General features: G+C 40.8%; 1 protein-coding gene across 1 annotated transcript; it reads right to left on the bottom strand.

Annotated features, from left to right (window-relative positions):
* Positions 1 to 682: 682 nt before the first annotated feature.
* On the bottom strand, positions 683 to 21,656 carry RTCB (RNA 2',3'-cyclic phosphate and 5'-OH ligase). The gene is made up of 12 exons (XM_054574570.1): positions 21,482 to 21,656; positions 18,077 to 18,155; positions 16,876 to 16,943; positions 15,622 to 15,721; positions 13,658 to 13,814; positions 12,361 to 12,517; positions 11,216 to 11,375; positions 9,788 to 9,963; positions 9,072 to 9,260; positions 8,349 to 8,459; positions 6,858 to 6,977; positions 683 to 3,990 (listed from the first exon to the last, which is right to left on the bottom strand). The coding sequence occupies exons 1-12, from the start codon at positions 21,572 to 21,574 to the stop codon at positions 3,883 to 3,885; spliced, it is 1,518 nt and encodes a 505-aa protein (XP_054430545.1). The 5' UTR covers positions 21,575 to 21,656; the 3' UTR covers positions 683 to 3,882.
* Between the last annotated feature and the right edge of the window lie 496 nt (positions 21,657 to 22,152).

The raw sequence follows: 22,152 nt of genomic DNA, 5'->3' as shown, positions 1-22,152 counted from the left end.
AATAACAAGACACCTTTGTTCCTCTCACCATTTAGGAAATTCCAAGGGTTTAAGGACTTTGTGCCAGAAACAGAATGGAGACCAAATATGTATTTCTTATTATATAGTCACAATATCACACAAAGACACTACCCTGCATAACCCCCAACAGATCAAACTTGGCACATCACTGCTGACCCATTTATAGGTTCTATTCAAATTTCACCACATGGCCTAACGACGCCAGCTATTCCCCTTTGGTCCAGGATCCTATCCAGAATATCTAGTTGTTGTCTTTTACAATCCGGTAGTTTGTCAGCCTTCCCCTGGTTTTCATTTCCTTGACAGTCCTGAGTGTACAGGCCTTCATTGTGTGGGAGGACCCTCATCTGGGGTCCCTCTGATGTGTGCTCTCGGCCAGACTCGGGCCACTCAGGGGTGGTGCTGTGTTACTCTGCCTTAGCAGGAGACATGGCTTGTCCCCCTGCTGGTCATGTTACCTGTGATTGCCAGGTGCTTGACACTTTGTTCTTTTACTACTTCTCTGCAAGATACAACTTAAATCGCTGCTGCACATTTCTCTAACAGGCCTCCTTATAATCTTCTTGGATCACTGGTGTTTCAGATGTTGGTTTTGGAGAAAGAGCCTTTAAAAAAAATTTTTTTAAAAGATTTTATTTATTTATTTTTACACAGGGGGAAAGGGAGGGCAAAAGAGAGGGAGAAACACCAACATGTGGTTCCCTCTCCCATGCCCCCTTCTGGGGACCTGGCCCGCAACCGAGGCATGTGTCTTGACTGGGAATCAAACCAGCGACCCTTCTGTGTGCAGGCTGGCACTCAAGCCACTGAGCCACAACAGCCAGGGCTAAAAAATGTTTATTGATTGATTTGAGAGAGAGGGAGGGAGAGAGCAAGGGAGGAAGCGGGAGGAGAGAGGGAAGGCGGGTGCGGAGAAAGCGGGGGAAGAGATATTTGTTGTTCCACTTATTTACGCGTTCATTGGTTGATTCTTGTATGTGCCCAACCCGGGATCAAACCCATGCAACCTTGGCATATGGGGATGACGCTGTAACCAACTGAGCCACCTGGTCAGGGAACAAGAGCTTTTAAAATCAGAATCTAGCTCGACTTGGCATACTCAACAGATCAGGATGGGCACAAATCATGCTCTTTGGACAACATGAAAATCCTCTATATTTAAGCATTGTAGCAGGTGCAAAAATAAGGACATTCGTAAGAAATAAGGACAAAATGGGCTGTGTGAGTTGTAAACGTTTCTGCAATATCGATGGTACTGACGAGCCATTTTTGGAAACAGGAAAAAACCCAATTAATGAACATATAGAAAGAATGAAGTGTTAGGCAGAGAAAATAAGAAAAGCTAAAAAACATGTTTAGTCATCCTGTGCGGAAGTTTTCAAAGGTCATATACAAAGATCAAAGTAGGAGTCTTAAAATCTGCAAGATTTTATTTATTTAAACCTTCACGTCCTTCTTGCTCCAGAAAATGTTTACACAATTAGAAAATCAGTGTTCTTATTTTGTGTCTTGGTCTCCCTAACCGTATGCTGACAACAGGCATGCCTATCATCAGGGCACAAATGTCGGTGCTTTTGAGGATATTAATGACAAACTGACTTTAGAGGCCTATAGAGAGACCAAGAGGCGCACAATACTAGGACTCATCTTTGTGCCTGAAGGAGACAGGGCCTTATCAAAGGGCGTTCCTAGCTATGCGCACATGCACAGGCATGGGGCATTTTTACTGCAGGCAATAAAAACAGCTGGGGACTTCAGCTTCATCTGAACATTTGTTTTAAAAGTGTCTTTTTGCCTCAAATGGGAAAGTAACATGTTTAGAGCAAGAAAAACAATGTAGCTTTCTTTTTGAACTTGAACTATTAACCATTACTTCCTGTGGTCATTAACAGGGCCAACTTCACTGGAAATGCTGCCTATTTTGAAAGGGAAAGCCTACGAAGCAGAAACACCATTGCATAAATGACTCTCTCTCTTCACTTCTCCACTTCATCTGCTCCCCTCACGTCCCTGAAGGGTAACTTTTAAAGCATATAATAAAACTCAACCCATCTACCCAAGTTGATCTGCAGCACTCCTTGCACTGACGTCACTTCGTTAGAAGAGGAAACCTTGCTTTGAATTAATCTCTAATGACGTGTCATTAGGCAAGCCCAGTTAAAGGTGAGGCAACATTGGGGTGTGGCCCACTCTCCACAGACAGAATCTAGCACCTGCCAGAAGCCTGTTTCTCAGCCTTATATGCCCTCCAGCATTCACTGGTAACTTGTATCTCTAAGTCATCTGTGTACAACAGTCACTGGTCCAATCTAAAGGCGTAAGTAGCCTGTAATTATTAAGATTCCTAATTTATTTAAATTATCTATTTATTGCTTTTAGAGAGAAAAAGGGAGAGGGAGTAGGAGAGAAAGAAACATCAATTTGTTGTCCCACTTATTTATGCACTCATTGGTTATGTGGGCCCTGACCAGGGACCGAACAAACCACCATGCCATGTCAGGATGACGTTCTGACCAACTCAGCTACCTGGCCAGGGCCCTAATGGATTTTTATTCATTGATAACTTCAAGGCCTACCACCAAAAGTATGTTAGAGTGCTCAGAGTACAGACATGCTATATTACTTTGTATCATACGTTTTTCAGAGGAAGTCTGCTTTTCTCTAGCCTTCCAAATAGCACCTAGAAGATATTCCAAAGGAGGATCTTATTTTAAGTTGAGGGATAAATTGTAAGTATTTTTTAGGGTGAATCTCAGAAAGCACCCTGGGAGAAAATCAGAAAATAGCAACAGTGTCCAAAGTGACTCAAGTACAAATACTAATTGTCCTAAGCTATAAAATATTAAGCACAAAATGTAAACAACATATTGCAACTTTATTACATTTTTCTATTCGGCTATTTGGACTCAACAGAGTCCTTAGTAACCTATGACTTTAACATCTTCGAGGTGTCACAGTACATTGACATGAAATCTAATTAGGTGGCACAGGACTAGTCAACCTGTCAACATAGAGCAATGCTTAACGTCACAGATACGGTCATTTCCTGTTTCTATGATAATCCGATCACCCATGTAAAGATAATCAGCATTATGTGAGGGTTCTCTGCTGCTGTTGTGCAAGTTATTATTCAAGAAAAGCCTGCCAGTCCAGCTCTAATTAATGACAGATACCAGCTCATATCATTTAGCAGGTTAAGTCAAAACTCTGCCTTATATTTGGAATGAGAAAGGTAGCAAGTCTTGGAAAATTATTTTTCCTTTTGGGTCCCCATTCCTACACTGCCACACACAGTCTCTCCTCAATGTGTCCCATTATCCAATCATCTAATATCCTGACACGACCCTACAGGTACTTTCCAAGTAAGAATGGTATTTCGTGTTTTGCTCAGTGCAGGGGAAGGGGATGTAGGGTGGATGAATGGACAAAGTAACAAAAGAAGGGCAGAAAGGAGACATTCTAAAGCCTCATTTAATAGAATGCTCTTCATGACACCCCTCAGGATGTAGAGAGCTTGGTGGAAAGAAGTTCATTCTGATGACTAAAGACTTGTGAGACCAGGTTAAGGCAGTTTCTTGAACCATCCCCACCTGCTAATAGATTTCTCTAAAAATCTTGGGATAACCCAGGAGGAAGCACGTACACCCCTTTCCCAGCGGGGGCTACGTGACTCCTCCCGGAAGGTAATTTTACAGCGCTGGCTCCTGACGCAGCAGCCTCCCCGTCAGCCATCAGGCATCGGGCAGTGACAGCCGCGCACTTGGGAACCCGTCAGGCCTCTGAGTTCGATGTCTGAAGAGCGTTTCAGTCCACTTCCACTGCAGTAAGGGTCTCTGGAGTCAGGTGGCCACAGCCAGGGTTCTACCCCTTGATAACAGCAATCGGTCTCAGTTTAATGGCCTTCTTGCTGATCCCAGCATCATGGCAGGTGTTCACCACATCTGTCACATTCTTATAGGACTCAGGAGCCTGCAGGGGTGGAGTTAAGCATTGTAAAAGTCTCCTTTAACTTCACTTGTAATTGAAGAAATGCACATTAAGACAATACTGAGATTTTTTTCCCCTACTAAATATGCAAAGATTAAAAAGATGGTTAAGTTCAGTGTTGGTAAGGGAGTAGTAAAATAAAACACTCTCCTCCTGTTTTATATTTTTTTCTGTATTACTCAGAGTGTCCCCAAAGAACATATTTCACTTGACTAACTAAGGAAGCAGTAGGCATAACTAAGTAAAGCATGCACACCGATACCCAACTGGAAGGGAATGCACCAAACCATCCTGTCAGTGGTAATTATCTTTAGATGATGGAGGCACTGGCAATTTTGATTTTTTCTTTACAGACTTCTGCGGTTGTTATAATTCCTAGAATTAACGTGCATTACCTTGACAACAAGGGAGAATTATGACATTCGTATATATAACTAACACTATGTGCATGTACATATGTGTGTAAATATATATGAACACAAATTCTGTGGATTTCTAGCCCTTGCTCCTTCCCTTCTTTCTACCCACACTCACTGTCTTGTCACCATTAGACTGAATCTCATCACACACACTCCTTGTCTCCATTCGAGTCAACACAGGAAGCTCAGAGCTCCCAGACGGATTCCCCGTACAGCTCTGCACACACCCCTTTCTGGCCCATCTCCCATTTTCTTCCGATTTCTGGGACTCTTCCACTGTGGTCCCTGAAATTCGTTCCATTGAGTCAAGTGCAAAATACTCTCCCTCTTCCCTTCTTTAAACATTCCCTTCATCTTTTTGTTCTTGCTGAAATATGGATGTCCCCTGAGGATGCTACTTTTGCCTCCAACTTTCTGCAGTGGTAGCTGTTTTCTTTCACAAACTGGGTCACGCTGAGAAGTGGGACAGGTGTCCTTGATCTTCATGGTTCTTTCCAGACCATTCTCCCTCCTTCCTCCCTACATACTTGCAGTTTTGAATCTTGCAGTGCTCATTGATTACCACCTACCTTTGTTTGTTACAATTATTCTGTCTGCTAGAGCCTGCACCATGCCCCACTGTTCCGTGAACATTTCCAGCTACTGGCTCACTGTTATTCTCTCCTACCATAATTCTAAGTGACTTTAATATCGAGCAAGAGGATCCGATCCCTCCAGTACCTTGGCTTCTTAGTTCACTGATTTCTGCTCCTTCAATGCTTACCTTAGCTATTCACCCCCTGGGTCACACCCCAGAACTTGTTGTCATTACCAATGATCACGTCCTTCATTATCTGCCACAAGCATCCTGGGCTGGTGATCACAGCCGAGGTTCCCAGCTCACTCCCCCTCGTGTTCCATCCCCGGTTATCCTTTAACCCCATGGGACCTACAATGCCCCAGGAACACCCTCAACAATCTTGCTTCTTTTTCACTGTGCTCTACTTGCAACCTGCTCTTCTCTCTGCCTGGAAAGCTCACCCACACAGACCATTCCCTCACTCCCTTCAGCTCTTCACTCACGTAGCACCTTAAGACACCCTATTTCAAACTTCACCCACTCCCAGTCTCTCTGTATCCCCCTTCCCATTTTTACTTTGTAGCACTTATCACCATATAATGCACTATATTTACTATTCGGTAAGTTTCACGAGGAAGGGATCTATGTTAGTTGTGTACACTCCAGTGTTCCTAGCACCTAAAACAGTACCTAACTATATATAGCAGATGTTTAATAAGTATTAGCTAAATGAGTGAATGAAAACATATTGTAAAACATGCAAGTAAAAAATATACCAAATGTTAATACTAGTTATCTCTGATTCTAGATGGTTTTTTCTACTTTCTAAAACCTTTTAATTAAACATGTGTTGGTCTTAAAATTGGGGAAAAATTGACAGTTATTAAAAAATAAGGCTGCCATATTCTGACTCATTGATCTACTTTTGGGATTTCACTCTAATTACTAAAACGCCTGGAAGAAAGCTTGATCCATAAAGATATCCCTTACCACTTATAGTATCAAAATCTTGAAGAAAAAAAAGGAAGCCACTTAGTTGTCCAGTATAGGAAAAAACTTACAGTGTTTAGCTGGTAGACTATTAGGCAATCATTAAAAAGTGACACAAATAATATAATGTGCTAGATTAAAGAAAGGACTACAGGGCGAGCACTTGAGATCTTGCTCCCCAGCATATGCCATCAGTTTGGCTCCAATAAACTCTTTACAAAAATTCAAACAAACAAAAATTTAAAAAAATAATTAAAAAATACAAAAAAGGACTATATAATGTTTGTAAAACTATGATTGTAACTAGTTTTAAAAAAAGCATTTAGAGAAAACAGTAGTGATATGTATCCTACAAAAGGAGGTAATAGTTTTCTTACGGCAGTGTGTTTCTGGATGATTGTTTTTCTTTTCTGTTAAATTTAAAAAAAAAATTATGTTGCTTCCAATTTAAATATGTACCTCTGTGTATCCACACATACATAGACATAGAGAGGCATACAATTATATAATTTAAACAAAATCTTTGCTCTCTTATGAATCAAGCAAAACTGTTTCCCCAAACATTCCCCCAATGCTTTTTCAAATTTACTTTTAAATTAAAATGTTAAGTGTATAATTGTGCAGAAGAAATATTAAAATGTGCCAGCTCAAACTATTTTTAAAGTTTAATACGTAGGCAGAGTTAATGTACATGAAAGGTACAAATCACTCCCACGGACTTAGTCTCCAAACAAAAGAGAAGACAATGATCAACTGTACTTGAGGTTATTTTTAAAAAGTAGTAATACTTTCTGTTAGCAATAACAAAAATTGCTGCCTCTGTGCACTGGCATAAATCATAAAACAGTTTTATGCTGAATATTTATGAAAATTTCACTTACCTCTTCCATAACCAGTTTGGGTGAGGCAACACGAATTGCAATTCCCATATCTGCCAACTTGTCTAAGACATCCTGGAAATCCAAATTACGTCGAGATTTGGCTCGGGACAATGCACGGCCCTAGATTGGGAAAGGAATAACCTTCACTTTATAAATTCTGAGCTACAACTTACGTTCAGTCCCAGCAATTATTTAAATCCTTAGGATTATATGCCTTTCCCCTGCCTTCTTTTTAAACTAAAAATGGAGTTAAAAGACAATCTTTAACTATTTTATCAACCTTATTATGTGCCTTTTAAGCCTCATCATATCCTTTTGGAGAACAAATTTCCATCTATACAAAACATTTAGTATTTAAAGATTTAGTTTTGTGTTTCTAATTACTATTAATTATCAATTCAACATAAATATATTACTTTTTAATTGTAAACAGTATGTCTGCTATCACAAAAGCTTTATAGTCTTTATGATTTAAGTTTGTCAACCTTAGCACTACTGACATTTTGGACCAGACAATTCTTTGTTGTGGGGACTGTCCTGTACATTGTAGGATGTTCAGCAGCATCCTTGGCTTCCACCCATTAGACGCCAGTAGGAAAACTCCCCTCCCCAACTGCGACAATCAAAAATGCCCCCAGACATTGCTTGTGTGTATGTGAGACATCACACTGGTTTTGATCACTAGGTTAAAATAAGAAGTTGGGAGGCAACTGGAAATGAAAAAGGATCAGAGAAAAAAGTAAAATTAAAACGCATTTGTGACAGTTTGTGCTATGAGAAGGTATTCTAGAAAGTTTCTATTTTCTACTACATAATTAGCTAAGGGCTCAGAAGAGGGCTGGCCCACTGGTTTGTGAGCCAAATCTGGCCTGCCACAGCTGTTCCTGCAAATAAAGTTTTATTGGAAGCCAGCAATGCCCATTCATTTATGTACTGTCTATGGCTGCTTTTTCACTGGCACAATGGAATGGCTGCTACAGAGACCATATGGTCCCTTACCCTAAAATACTTACTCTCTGGTGCCTTACAGAAAGTTTACCAACAAAGAGGCTGATATAGTTGTACGGTCTATATGCAAGGGCTCTGATTTGCACACAGGGCATATCCCCCAAATCTTGAGTGGACCCGCCCAGTAAGGAGCAAATTACGCAAACGACTAGATGTGTTGAATGAGATAACCTGTGAGGTAAATCTTCATCAGTTAAAGTTGTATCAGTTATGCTAATGTGACAATTTCTCAGTCTGGATTTTGTGGACTTGGAGAGCCACAATGACCCTTGGCCTGACAATGACTTTGCTAGTAGAGATCCCAGATGACTTCGGTTGGCTCACCAGGCGGCAGAAATTATGGGAATAAATTCAGCAGGAAGACAAGACTCAAACCTCAACTTTGTTAATGTTCAACCAAGTACATTTACCTTTCAAAATGCAAAACAGCAAAACAATGACTAAATTGAAGAGAGCACTTCTATGTAGGTTTGTTTTCCTTACCGCTCCATGACAGGTCGTTCCAAAGGTCTCAGTCATGCCCTGTTCGGTGCCAGTAAGAACGTAACTACAGGTTCCCATGGTGCCACCAATGAGTACTGGTTGTCCAGTGAGCTGAGGATGCAACACATCAACCATGTTAAAATTTAGAAAAGCATGAGCTTTATGCCTGTGGTTTAAATTTCCTTATACTGGAGGATTGTGGGAGAAATCTAAGCATCTAAATGCATTCCTCTCATGGCTATACTGACATTATTTTGATTCTTTGATAGTTGAGAGGGGAGGGAAGAAGAAAGGAATGAAAATTTGAGGATCAAAAAGGCAGCAGAAGGCAGACTGAACGCAAAAGCAAAGCAAAATTCCAATGTGTAGGGTTATCAGAAGAACCATCCTGCCTTCTCCAGGTTTCAGTTTCCTCATTTATGAAATGGGAGTAGATTAAGGATCTTTCTAACTCTATCACAATCAGACACCAAGAGGATAAAATGAATGAAACAGATCAAATTTAATCTCAACCCTGTCTTTCAATCATTCAAACCTTAAAAAGATAATCCTGAAGCTCAGATGATGGGGGCAGTCTGCTTCAGAGATTAGAAATCACCGTTCTCAGGGATGACAGATTTCCTTTCCACCATTGCTTCTTTCTTGCTTAAATCCCTCCATATTTGGAACTACCTAAGCCATGCACCCACTGACTGAAACCACGAATGGCTTAGAACGACGTACCTGGTAATCAACAGCAATGAGGGGGTGGTGTGGAGGGAAAGCTCGGGTGGACCCCTTTCTGTGTACTAACAGGGTCCGTTCCTTCCCGTCCACCACATGCTGTTCCACTTTGGCGATGTTGTGAGAAACATCGTAGATGACGTGTAGGTCCAAGTCATCAGGGGTTGTGTTGAAGACCTTGGCAAAAGCCTAAGAGAAAAAGCTTAAGTTAAAAGAAGCCAAAGCCAGCTCTTCAGAACTTATCTTAGAGATTGCAGCTAGTTTGTTCCTGAAGGGAGTGAGGGATTTAAGAATTTAAAAGCAGCAGTATTATGAATCTTCATGTAAAGGACAAAAACTGTCTTTTAGACCAGAGAAATTCCATTCCATAAAGTCCAACTTAGGTTGAAAAGCTGCTTGGCTACTCTCGATCCCACCCTTGAGAACTTTTCCCCCACAGCCTTCTGAACCTTAGTGAATGGCACTTCTATCCTCTCTACTGCTCAAGGAAAATTCCAGGAACCATGCTGGCTTCTCTTCTTCCCTCGTTCCCCACACCTGATCCTCTGCTTGTTTATTTTAAGAAGACTTCAAAAGCTTAGGCGCTGCCAAAATTTTGAATATTTTTTAATATAAATTTCCAAAACCAAATTTCACAGGCTCTGATTTGACTACACTATTTCAAAGCACTTAACCTCATCATGAGTAACTTGGGATAGAAGAGCAACTTCAAGTACCTGACGGGTCAGGAAGGTCATGGAAGAGCGGTTGACCCAGGCATAGTTCCCTGCTGCCGCCATTCCCTTCAGGTAGTCCTGGCCCTCTGCGGATGAGATTCGAGCACAAGCCAGCTGACGGTCATTGACTATGATCTTGTCTCTCTTCATGGCTTTTTCCATAGCAACCAGGGCATCTGGAACAGGAGAGCAACAAGTCCAAACCAGTCAGCTTTCCCTTTATAATTCAGGTTTACTGCAGAAAGCTAGGCTATACTCAAATCCATTCTGTCAACAACAACAAAACCATGTAAAGTACAGCTTTCCTTCTGAAGTGCTTCTGAGTTCATCTATTTGCTTGGTCAGTATTTACTGAGAATCTTCCCTGTCAGAGCCGTGACAAAGGGTAAGTGGGCCACAAAGACAGCATTTGCCCCCCAAGAACTTGTCAGGGAAATGAGGTGTGTCCATGCAGAGCAACAGCATGGCGTAGTTACTCCTATCCTGGCATATGGATGAGTAAGAACAAAAGTAGTAAAATACATTTTATTACCATCATGGTTTTTAAAAATAATTTTCAGTGACTTAGTGTAAAAGAACTGGATATAAGTTGCTAGATCTTCTGCAGGAAAATCAAATCCATGATCAAATATAGAGAAGTTCTCAGCACAAAGTTTTAAAATACTAGTCAATGCTCATGTATTTGCCAGATGAAATATTCTAATGGGTCAAGCTGGCACAAATTATTAAATTCCCATAGGATGAAATGTACATAGAAGGATGAACTATAATAGGCAATTTAAAGTTTATAATTTCCATGTCTCTATAACTTTTCATGTATTCATAAATCCTTTCACACATCTTATAATTATTCAGAGTGATCTTCCTGCTATTTCCCTGCCCCCCACTTTTGTTCATGCTGTCTTGTGGTCATGAATGTCCTTTGTCTTTCACGTATGATTGTCCAAACTGCAAACATTACATGTCCATGAGGCCATCTCTGAAATCTTGATTTTTTTTTTGTCTCTTCTATAATATTTCATCCATCACTACCTTCTGTCTTATACTCTTTGCTTTTTAATGAATATCACATCTCTTTCATAAGACAACGTGAGGGCACAGTCCTTGCTGATGCCATCACTGAATCTACTGTAACACCTAAACAAGATAAGTATTTAATACTTATTTGCTGAATTCATGTCATGAATGTTTACATATATTATTTCATTTAATCTACTATGACAACGTAATGTGAATAGTTAATATTCCTAATTTTTTCCACACAAGGAAGTTAAGGCCCAGTGAAGTTAATTTGTTTCAGGTCTAGTCAGAAGAACCAGGGTGATAACCTATACAGTATAGTTCCAGAGCTTTCTTCTTAAATCTCTATATGGTTCCCCATAAAATGTACACTTTAGTATGATGCCAAAAATTAGGTCCAGAGTATACCTGTGGCTACTTGGTGGCCCAAGCCTCGGCTTCCACTGTGGATCATCACGCACACCTGTCCTTTATGGTCGATACCCATCTTCTTAGCAGCATACTCATTGAAAATCTCATCCACAACCTGGATTTCTGCATAGTGGTTACCTGCTCCCAGGGTCCCCAACTGCAAAGATAAGACTGTCTGATAAAATAGCCTCTATTCTGACTTTTTACAAAAAGAATCCATTTAAAAGCAAATAGGTATAAAACAACCAACAACAAAAAAAATTATCACCCAAGTAGTGTTTTATTTAACAAAAAAACTTCTAGGCCTTAGAAATGCTTCATTTATTTAAAGCAAATTCCACACAATAATAATAATGCAGAGCAGCTCCTGAAGTTTACTGTATTATTATCTGCTCGAGGTGCACACATATTAAAAGCTTCATAAACCAAAACCCATACCATTAAATGGCTCAAAGGATATTTAAACGTCATTGAGAGAAGGGTCAAATTTCGGGAAGAACATCCCTGAGTTCACTGACACCATTATCCATCACTGCAAGACTATGTCCCTTAACTGGAGCTAACAGATAATTTAGGGAACTAGAGAACGGCAGTGCTCAAAGAGTTGTTAGAGGTTGCCTAGCTTTAACTATCTCAATTTTCAGAAGGGAAAAGGAGACCCAGCTGGGCAAAAAGAGAGACTTGCTCAAAGTCACAGTGATTTAATAATGGCAAAGCCATCAAAATTAGCTATAAACGTCAAGTATCTGGTATATTCTTATCTCATGAACACCATGAATTGACAAAGTATCTATTTTCAGCTAAGACCTTTCATGAAAACTCTTTCGGCCAAATCTTAGCTTGTCAAAATAGGTACATATGCAATTTTAGCATACATTTTAAGCTTTATAATCATAACTTGTTTTTCTCCCATTCACTTCTAATTCATGGTGCCTTGTTTTATCTTATGAACATCGGCAAGCTCCTGAGAGCTTCTTAAAAGAGTAAGAGTAACGCATAAACAAATAAATTTGTGCTCATTTTGATATACTGTGAAAAAACCTGGAGATATGTATTTGCTACACAGAAGACAGACCATTTTCCACCAACAAAAACAGAATTTGAAGAATATGAACACGTTCCCCCTCCAAAGCGAGCGTTACCTGAGGAAGGCCCCTTTTTTTGGCCCTCGCGGAGACCTTGTTGGGGTCAGCCTGCAGCATTCTTCCGTACTCCTCACAGTGCTCCTTGTCTTCAGCCCAGGCATAGCCTTCTCTCAGCGACCAGTCCACACCCATCTCCAAGGCCTCTTCCAAGTCTCTAAGTGAGTAATAAGGTGCTAGTCATTCCGCAGTCAAAGCAGATCAAAACCTAAGGACGACCACATCTCAAAGGGCAGAGGAAACACTACGTTTACCGACAATCGCCTGTGTACCAGGCATTATCTTAGATAACTTAGAACAAATCTATAGTTTTTGGGGAAAAGCAGTTACACAAATAATTGCTATATAAAATGGTAAATGCCACATTAGAGGTGATTATAGTTCTTTCTTGACATTCATATAGCCTTTATTTATATTTTTCAAATCTTACTTATCGCTCTGATCCTGAATTCTATGAGGTGGCAATTAAGCAGCCAAAGAATACTTATAACCATAATCAGGTATCACTTTCTTTATCATATCTACCTGCCTGCTTTAATAATTTATGAAAAGTTACAGTCAAATAATAAATAAAGCTATCTAAAATGTCCTCAGGCAATACAGGTTAAATTTCAAGCTCTATTCTTACCTTCACAAAACACTTCGTGGCTTTATTGCACCTGTATTTTGAGGTTGAGGTGCACATCCATTAAAACCCCTAGTAGGAAAAAGCTTTGATCTTCACCTAAGGCCCAGCTCTCTTGTGAAACACTGCCGGGAGAGACTGCAATGTTCAAAGTTTCTGCCCCACTGTAGCCCATTTCAAACAGTACTTATTAGGACAAAATTTTTATCTAAAATACGGATAAAGCCCTGACCAGTGTGGCTCAGTTGCTTGGGTGTCATCCTGCAAGGCAAACAGTCGTCTGTTTGACTCCTGGTAAAGGCATATGCCTGGTCGCGGGTTAGATCCCCAGTCAGGGTGCACACGAGAGGCAACAGATAGATGTTTCTCTTGCGCATCAATGTTTCTCTCCCCTCTTTCTCTCTCCCTTCCCCCGCCTCCCTTAAAATAAATTTAAAAAACCTTTCTAAATAAAAAATAAAATAAATAGAATAAAAATGAGTAGAATTTCTCTCTGTTCCAGGTATGGTTTTCAGAGTGGGCTGGACCTCATGCTTAAGAGAGCAATTCATTACCATTTCCTGAAAAGAGACTGAACAATCCCCATCTCCTAGCTGTCCTACGTTGGAAATGAACGTGAGGGCCTTGTGGGTGTCACTTCTCTCACTCCATCTGTTGGAAATTTGGGCTTACTTGGCATTCATGGGGATGACACCTTTTGATCCCACCCCGACAGGAATGTGGTCAAACATGGCTTGGGCAAGTTGCTCCTTCACAGGCTGGACATCGCTTTCATCTAAATTGGTTCTTAGCAAGCGAACACCGCAGTTGATGTCAAATCCGACGCCACCTGCAAAATACAGAAAAGTCTGTTAAATATTAGGAAAATGAGGTAGTTGGGCATTGTTACCCGTGCTTCCCACCATTAATACAGGGTTTAAAAGACCGCCATTCTTTAAAAACAAAACAAAACTGCTATATAGTAGCCAGTAAAGTGGTTCTCTGTGGGTAAAGCCTGATGATACCAAAACAACTCATTTTGGGTTTCTAATTTGTTTTTTCTCTAACTTTTTCAGATGAATGATTAGATCATTGACAGTCAACCTTTCTTCTTTTCTAATTTGTGCATTTAAGGCTCTATATTTCTATCCAAGTATGGCACTGACAGTAACCATAACTTTTAGACATAAATATTTTATTAATATCAAATTATTTTGTATTTACTTTGTGGGGTTTTTTTTTTTGGACCCGTGGGTTATTTAAACACATAGTGCTTAATTTATACATATATGAGGTTTTAAAAAAAATAGTTTTGTTGTTGTTGCTGATTTTTACCTTAATTTCACTGTGGTAAGAGACTATCCTCTATATTAGTGATTCAAAAGTGTGGTACAGAGATCCTTTCAGGTCTAAGACTAAAAGTAAAATAATGCTAAAGTATTATTAGCCTTTTAAACTTACTCTCTTGAGGGTAAAGTTTTCCAAAGGCTACATGACATGTGATAACATGTTTGCTCTGATGGATAATGAAATATGTACTTGTATATTATTGTTTTAAAAATGTTTCAGCTTTAATGTCTAGTAAGGTAAATGTTGATAGAAGCTTTTGACATTAACCCTCAAAAAAAATATTTAAAGTGTGTAAAGGGGTCTTTAGTCCAAAATTTTTGAGAACTGCCTCTCTGATTTCAATGCATTGAAATTTGAGACCTGCTTTCTGGCTCAGCACCTGGTCAATTTTTGTAAATGTTGTGTGCACTTGAAAAAAATGTCTACAGTATTCTACAGTTCTTGGATGTGCTGTAATGTGTGTGTACACACAACCATGCATTTATTTTAGAGGTCAAGGTGTCAAGTTTGTCAAGTAGATTGTTCAAATCATCTAAATCCTTACTGGCTGAAATCTGCCATTACCTCAAGAGAAAAACAGTGTTAAATGTTGGGATCATGTATTTGTATTTTTCTTTTTCTTTGGATTCTAGCCTCACAAATTCTTACTGTGGTAATAGCTTTCCCATGCTCTCAAAGAGATTAAAAAAAATTTTTTTATTCAGGCTTTCTTGTTATTCTCAGCAAGGGATTAATGTGAAACAACCATGTTCACCATTGCCAGAGGAAGAACTCTCAAGATGCAGTTTATACTTTTTCCCCAGACTGTGAAAAAAAAGATATTACTTCTGACGTGAAATATCTTCAGTGAAAGCACCCACAACAGAAAAGACATATACCACTGGAGGCAAATAATGACAGTAATGAAAGCAAACACCGAAGACTTCCTATGTGCCTAGCGCTGTTCGAAGTACTTTACACAGCTTAACTCATTTAATTCTCACAATAATGCTCCAATTTGCCCAAGAGGTAACTGGGACATAAAGACACATAAACTGCCAGGAAAGTGTTTCAGTTTGTTTCATAGCCAATGTCTGAATAGTGCCTGGCATATAGTAAGAGCCTAAAGAATTCTCAACAAATACATACTTTCTTTGATATTTTAAGAGACTCTATGTGTCCACAATTCTCTCAGTAAATGAGGAAAAGAAATGACAGCGTTTGATGAGACAGAGAAGCACACAGAAGAAGAAGCCAGCTCTAGTTCAGAACGGCGACGACACACTAAGAGAAGCTACACTCTAGACAGCAGCGTGCAGTCACCTTACCTGGGGACACCACTGCTTCCGGGTCACTCATATCAAAGGCTGCCATGTTCCCAATTGCAAACCCATAACCCGAATGCACATCGGGAAGTCCGATAGATCGCTGAAAGAGAATCAGAGAATGAAATACAGCTTTCTCAGCCTGGCACTCCGCTTGCCCGACGGACCTGTGAGTGATTCTGAAAGGGGCTGCAGGCTAAAGCCGTCCTCAAACCTAGATTCTCGCTGCAGAAAATATTCTCCATTGGTGAAAATCAGGTGTAAAAACTCCTAATCGTGAAGTTAATAGAGCGGAGGAAGATCCTTCCTATAAAATCTGACCCCTAACTAAGGAAACCTCAAACAGAAAAGCTTCAGTGTAACATGATACAGGAGGACCGCAGACTACCTTTAACATGTCATTACATTTTAAAGACATCTAAAGATAGATGTTGGCAAGTCGTGGTCATGACAGGTTAAAAGGAGATAAATATCTGATTTATATACTGTAGGTCCTTAGTGTTTAAGCGATCATAGACCGTTGTAATCCATTTAATGGTATGACTACTGTATACATTCTACATCTGAGGCCTAGAAAGGGATCCTGACCCAGAAGGAACGCAGGTCAAATATGCTGAGGGTATATGGAGGTACCAAGACACATGCAAGTTTCTCATATACATAAGCCACATCTTCTTATCCCTGGCCCCCAGTGCCCAGCACAGTAACTGGCAATGAAGACCTCAAAAAATGTCTGCAGAATGGATTCATTTTAACATCTACCTGTAGTAGTGGAATCTGAACGCTGGAATGTAGTACAAGCCCACTTGTACCATCCAGTTTTATCCCTATTATTGTCACTACCCTCTTTTTCAGTCATGACCAGAATAGCTATGTTCTCTCTCCCTCTCCTCAGTCCCAACCCTTAAACATCCTTCCATTCCTTCTCCAATCATCCTCTTAAATGGCGCCACAGTGAAAACTACTGTGGTGGTTTACTAATCCAGGAAAAATGGTGTACAATGACAAAGAAACAAGAACACATTAAAAACTACTTCAAAGGCTCTCAAATACTTACACAGGTTCTAGCCAAAGGCAACCAGAACCTGTGGTGTGATTCAGGCCCAATTATTTCTTTATGTCCCGTGGTTATTTCTAGATGTCCAAAGGCCACTGTCTAAATGACACTACTAGCAGTCAGGCATGGACATTCATCCATTTGACAAACTTTTAGACTAAGAAAAATAGAAATAATTAAAGCTCTGAACATGGACTCACATGAACAATCCCAGGCAGGGCGGCCACATTGCCGATTTGTTTCATGGCAGGCAGGAAGCCACCAACACCTAAAGACAAAATTTAACATCAGAAAAGAGGACACATTTGATTCTTAGTAAGTATATTCATACACTTCTAGTGGCATTACATGAAGGGAAGTGACTAGGACTACCAACACAAAGCAAAAAAATGTCTGCGATGGAAGTGTGAAGGCAGCTTCTTTAGCAGGCAGCCGATGCACAGGAAGGCGGTGAAGGCGAACAGACTAATGATAGCTATCTGTCAGTGTTCTGTGCAACACGAGACAGTTATTGCAAATGTACTTGGAAATGTAAAACATCACTATTTAACATCATGTTGTCAATACAAAACATGTATTCTTTCATAATTCACATAATTTATTAAAAAAAAAATCAACACTGGTTTTACTCTAAGTGACAAATAAGGGCCATATGGAGTTGGGAAAACACTGGATTAAGAGTCAGGGGACCAGGGGTTCTAGCCCCAGCTCTTGGTTGCTGTATACTTTTAGACAAGTCAGCACACCCTGGCAGGAGGTGGGGGAGATTTAGTTTGTTGATCTAAAAAATAAAAGGGTTAAAATTAGATTTAATTTACTATTAGAGCTTTATATATTTATCTCTAAACCTTGCTGTAGTCCTGCAGGACAGGTGTAATACACTCTCTTTTACAGACGAGGTAACGGAAGTGCAGTGAGGCTAATCAGCATACTGGTTGAGAAGTCTGACTTTGGAATCAGGTACTCCTGGGTCTGAAACCTGGCTCTGCCACCAGAAGCTGTGCTACTTTGGACAAGTTAAAATTACTTAACCTCACTGAACCTGGCCTAACACATCTTTCAAATGGAGACAATATCTTCCTCTTAGAGTTATTCTAAGAATTATATGACATGAGCTGTGTAAAGTCCCAGTAAAGTGCCCAGCACATAGTAAGTGCACAATAAAATGGTAACTCTTATTATTATCCAAGGTTATCCTCAAACCAACCTGGTCCATCCAGCTCCAAATGGTTTCTGTAAGGTTACATAGCTAATAATATAACCACAAATTAGAAATAGTTTTTGGTCTCATTTCTTGACAATATTTTTATACTTTTAAATAATGATGACCTAAATGACCATTTTCCCCCCTCAGGCTACAGGGAAGACAAAACACCACACATAAAATTCTAATGTACTTACCCCCACCTCGACAGGCATTCCTTAATTCCTCAAACATTAATTTTTCCAGAGCATCGTTCACATAGAAAACTCCTTCAACCTAGTACCAAAGAAAAGGAAAAACTATGTCTGAATACATACATATGATGAAGAGACATTGGATAGACTACAAAAGCTGTATGAAATATTTATTTTGCTTTACTTTTTAAAAACACTTTCACATTACCTAAATAAGCAGAAAACTTCCCACTCCCCATCAAAAAGTACAAGATGGGCCCTGGTGGGTAGCTCAGGAGGTAAGATGTCATCCCTATACACAGAGATTGCAGATTTGCATATAAAGGAATCAACCAATGAACGCATAAAGAAGTGGAACAACAAATCACTGTTTCTCTCTCTCCCTTCTTCTCTCTAAAATACAGAAAAAAACCCTACAAAATGTTCTCATCCTTAAGTATAGCTGCCCTTGAACAACATGGGGGCTTAAGGTGCTCTCAACCACTTTCCCCCGCCCCCTGCCATGCAGCTGAAAATCCATGGAATCATGAGGAACCTTTGAATCCCCCAAAACTTAACTACAAATAGCCTAACTGTAGACCAGAAGAAACCTTACTGATAACATGAACAATCTATTAAAATGTATTTCATATGTTACGTGTGTTAGTACTGTATTCTTACAGTAAAACTAAAGAGAATATTGAGAAAAGCATAAGGAAAATACATTTACAGTATTTGTTGAAAAAAATACATGTATAAGTGGACCTGTGCAATTCAAACCTGTGTTGTTCAAGGGTCAACTACGTATCTTAAAAATGTATTTGAAATGTTCACAAATTTTTTTTTTTTAAATCCTCACTCGAGGACATGCTTTTTGATTTCAGAGAGGGGCGGGGAGGAGAGAGCAACATCGAAGTGAGAGAAACAGCAATCAGTTGCTTCCTGCTTGTGCTCCCACTGGGACTGAACTCGCACCCTTCAGTTTACAGGACGATGCTCCAACAGAGCCACTCTCTCCAGGGCTTACAAATTGTTTTGTTTATTCTCCTACTCTCAAAGCCACATTTAAGAATTGAACAGGTAAAATATTTTGTATATGTGATAAAAGTCTGCCAATTGCTCCAACTGCCAAAAGGTCTCAGTATCATGCTTCTAAAATATCAATGGATTTTGAAAAAAAAAACCAGATGAATCACAATCTCAATTTCCAAACATAAAAATGCAGTCATCTAACTTAAGAGTACTTTTTCTGTACTTAAGACAACAAACATCGCACTTTATTGTGTCCTATGTTGATTTACAAATCTATACATAGGTAGATGGCAAGTAAAAACAATTTAATGTGTAGCTATATAGCTGTGTGCTCAGTTCTATAATCTGTATCTTAAGAGGATAAAGAAAGCACACAAAAGGTAATAAAAGATACAATTATGTAACTAACACCAAAAGCCAGAACATTTTTATCAGAAATCAAATATTATGAAGGAACTGCCCAGTAAAGAAGAGCCAAAGATTTAATACTTAATCATCCAGACGAATAAACTGCTTTTATCAGAAAGATGATTTCTGCATCTTAACTACGGTATGAATAACAATACTTGTTGATGGGAAACGTCTCTAGTACAATATCAAAAGTGACATTAATTAATACCTCCACCATTTACTGAGGACTTTAATGTGTCAGGTACTGTACTGTGCACAAAGGGAGATATAAAGAATATGCAGGATGCTGCAGGAGGAGCTTCCAGTCTAGAACACAGCCCAGACGAGCAAATTATAAGCTCAGCAAGGCAAGCGCTCCCACAGGAGTGCACAGTGCCGTGCAGACTGGTTAAAAAGTGGCGCAACATGCTAGGCAGCCAGGGGAGCCTCCACAAGCTGCTCACTTTTTGTTCAGCTTGTTCGCTGTTTGAATCGGCTCTTCAAAGACAACAGATGTCACTGGAATACCAGCACATGGAGGAGATGAACGAAATGATGACATAAAGATGGGAGAGAACCAGTTTTAGGGAACAAAAAGGGATTTTTTAGTGGAGCATGTGGGCCTCAGAAGGGGAATGGAGATTACAAAGAACAGGATAATTATTAATGTGAAATTCATGACTCTCATGAGGATGGGAACACGATTTAAACTTGCCATAGAGGCTGGTAACATTTTAAGAGTAATATGTCAAGATTTCAACTTCCCCCCTTTTAAGGGATAGGTCCACCGAAAAGTGTAGTAGAGGTAGTTAAACCAGAGCTGCCAACAAAGTTACACTTGCTTTTGGGCAGAATTACCAGCAGTATGTGCATCACAGGTTAAGCCAGGACTGCGGCCAGACAACGCGTCACAGATTCTTTATGACGATCCTATCCCAGTAATTATTTTCCTCTTCTGCGTTCAGGGAACCACCATGAAACTGGCCAGGTGGAAAACAAAGAGGAGTCTTTGTACCTGTGGGCTTTCCTCCCCTCGGCGTCTAACTACGTGCTTTACGCATTGGGGACACTCCGTAAGTTTTGATACTGAATAAAAGGGTGGAGCGGCTTTCAAGGACCTTCCCCAAGGCAGGATCACAAATCGTCTGTGCGCTGGCATGGCCCCTTAAGGGATTCCAAAAGCCATTTAACAGCACAGGCAGCAAAACCTCACAAGTGCCTTCCTTCGTTCTCTTCTCTAATGGAAGATAATGGGCACAAATGGCAAGGGAGCCTGAGCTTTCCAACGCTGGCACGGGCCTCCCCAGGGTCCCTCCTGGCAGAGGAAGAAGTGATCGATACATCCCGTCCTGGCTGAGCTTCTTATTAGGTGGGTAAAGGACGCTGTGTCACCGACTGTTCCTCAAGGTCCTTCTGCGAGGCGAATATGAAACACAAACATTACCTGCCCCGTGAACTTTCTAGACTGTTGCGAGGAGCAAAGCCGTTTTGTTAAAAACCAGCTCGGCGCTGCGAATGTTAAACACTTCGTTGGGCGAACCGAGACCTGTAAAGGTCACTTGAGTGGCCAGCATGACTCGGAGGAACTGAGCTCCAGGCCCCACCTTGTAAAAGGCAATTTACGTCTCTGAAGCTCAGGAATGTAGCCCATCTTACGGTGCGTTTAGGACACTTTTGTGGGAGAAAAAGGTCTGCAAACGCTAACTTGGTATTTACTCGGAACCCCTACAGATACTCCGCTTTGCTTGTCCACGTGATTTGGGGGCCTCTCCAGCGGCATCACGGGCCCTCACACGTACCGGTCTGGTAGCCCTCAGGCCAAAGGGTGGGGAGCGTGGGGGTGGGTGGGAGGAACTCTGCTGGGGGTGGGGGAGATCGGGGGTGGGGGCGGCCCCAAAGATCGCCCGGGGTCGAGAGGGTGAGGAGAAGGCCGGGCGGGTGGCCGGGAGGCGCCGCGGGGCTCCAGCTGGGGAGGCCCGGCCACCGGGTCCTGTTCCCCTGCCTCACCTGCATGTTGGGTACGAAGCCTTTCTTGATTCTCCAGCAGTTTTTATTGATCTTTTCCAAGAACTGCAGCTCATCATTGTAGCTGCGACTCATCGTGGCGACCACGGAATCAACTCCCGGCTCCGCTTTGAAGAGAAACGCCGCGTTGTCCCGTTGCCTGAAGCGCCACCTTCCGGAACGCAACGCGCAGGCGCGACCGGCTCCGCGGCTGGATGGGCTACGGCAAGTGCCGAGGCTCCAACCGCACCGCACAACCGCTTTTCCCTCAGATAAGTTAGACTGCCCTCTAGTGTTTACCCTTTTGGACAATTGACTAGTCGTTCTCTTCTAGGCTACAGCTAAATTAGCTAAATCCAGTAGTTTTTAGTATGATCTAGTTATCTCTTGTTTTGTTTTGTTTTGTTTGGCTGAGTCGAGGTCAGGTTCGGCTGCTCTAATGGATAAATCACCGCCGGCAGTGCGGGGTGGGGAAAGACGTGTGTAGCTGAGAAAGAGGAACATGTTTAAATAAATACCACAACCGAACATTTGTAATGTTTCAGAATGAATTTGTGCATGTACCTTGAATAACTTTTATGTCATGAAAGAGAATCCCAAAGAGTGAAACATGACAGTTTATCATTTATTTTGACAAACACTTGATGGGGACAGCTGTTAGGGCCAGATGTGCG

The sequence above is a fragment of the Pteronotus mesoamericanus genome, unplaced genomic scaffold, assembly GCF_021234165.1.
Source record: "Pteronotus mesoamericanus isolate MK-2021 breed Mesoamerican mustached bat unplaced genomic scaffold, CSHL_Meso_final contig_263, whole genome shotgun sequence".
Classification (NCBI taxonomy): domain Eukaryota; kingdom Metazoa; phylum Chordata; class Mammalia; order Chiroptera; family Mormoopidae; genus Pteronotus; species Pteronotus mesoamericanus.
Note: the sequence above shows the minus strand (reverse complement) of the source record. Positions and strands in the feature narration are given on the sequence as shown.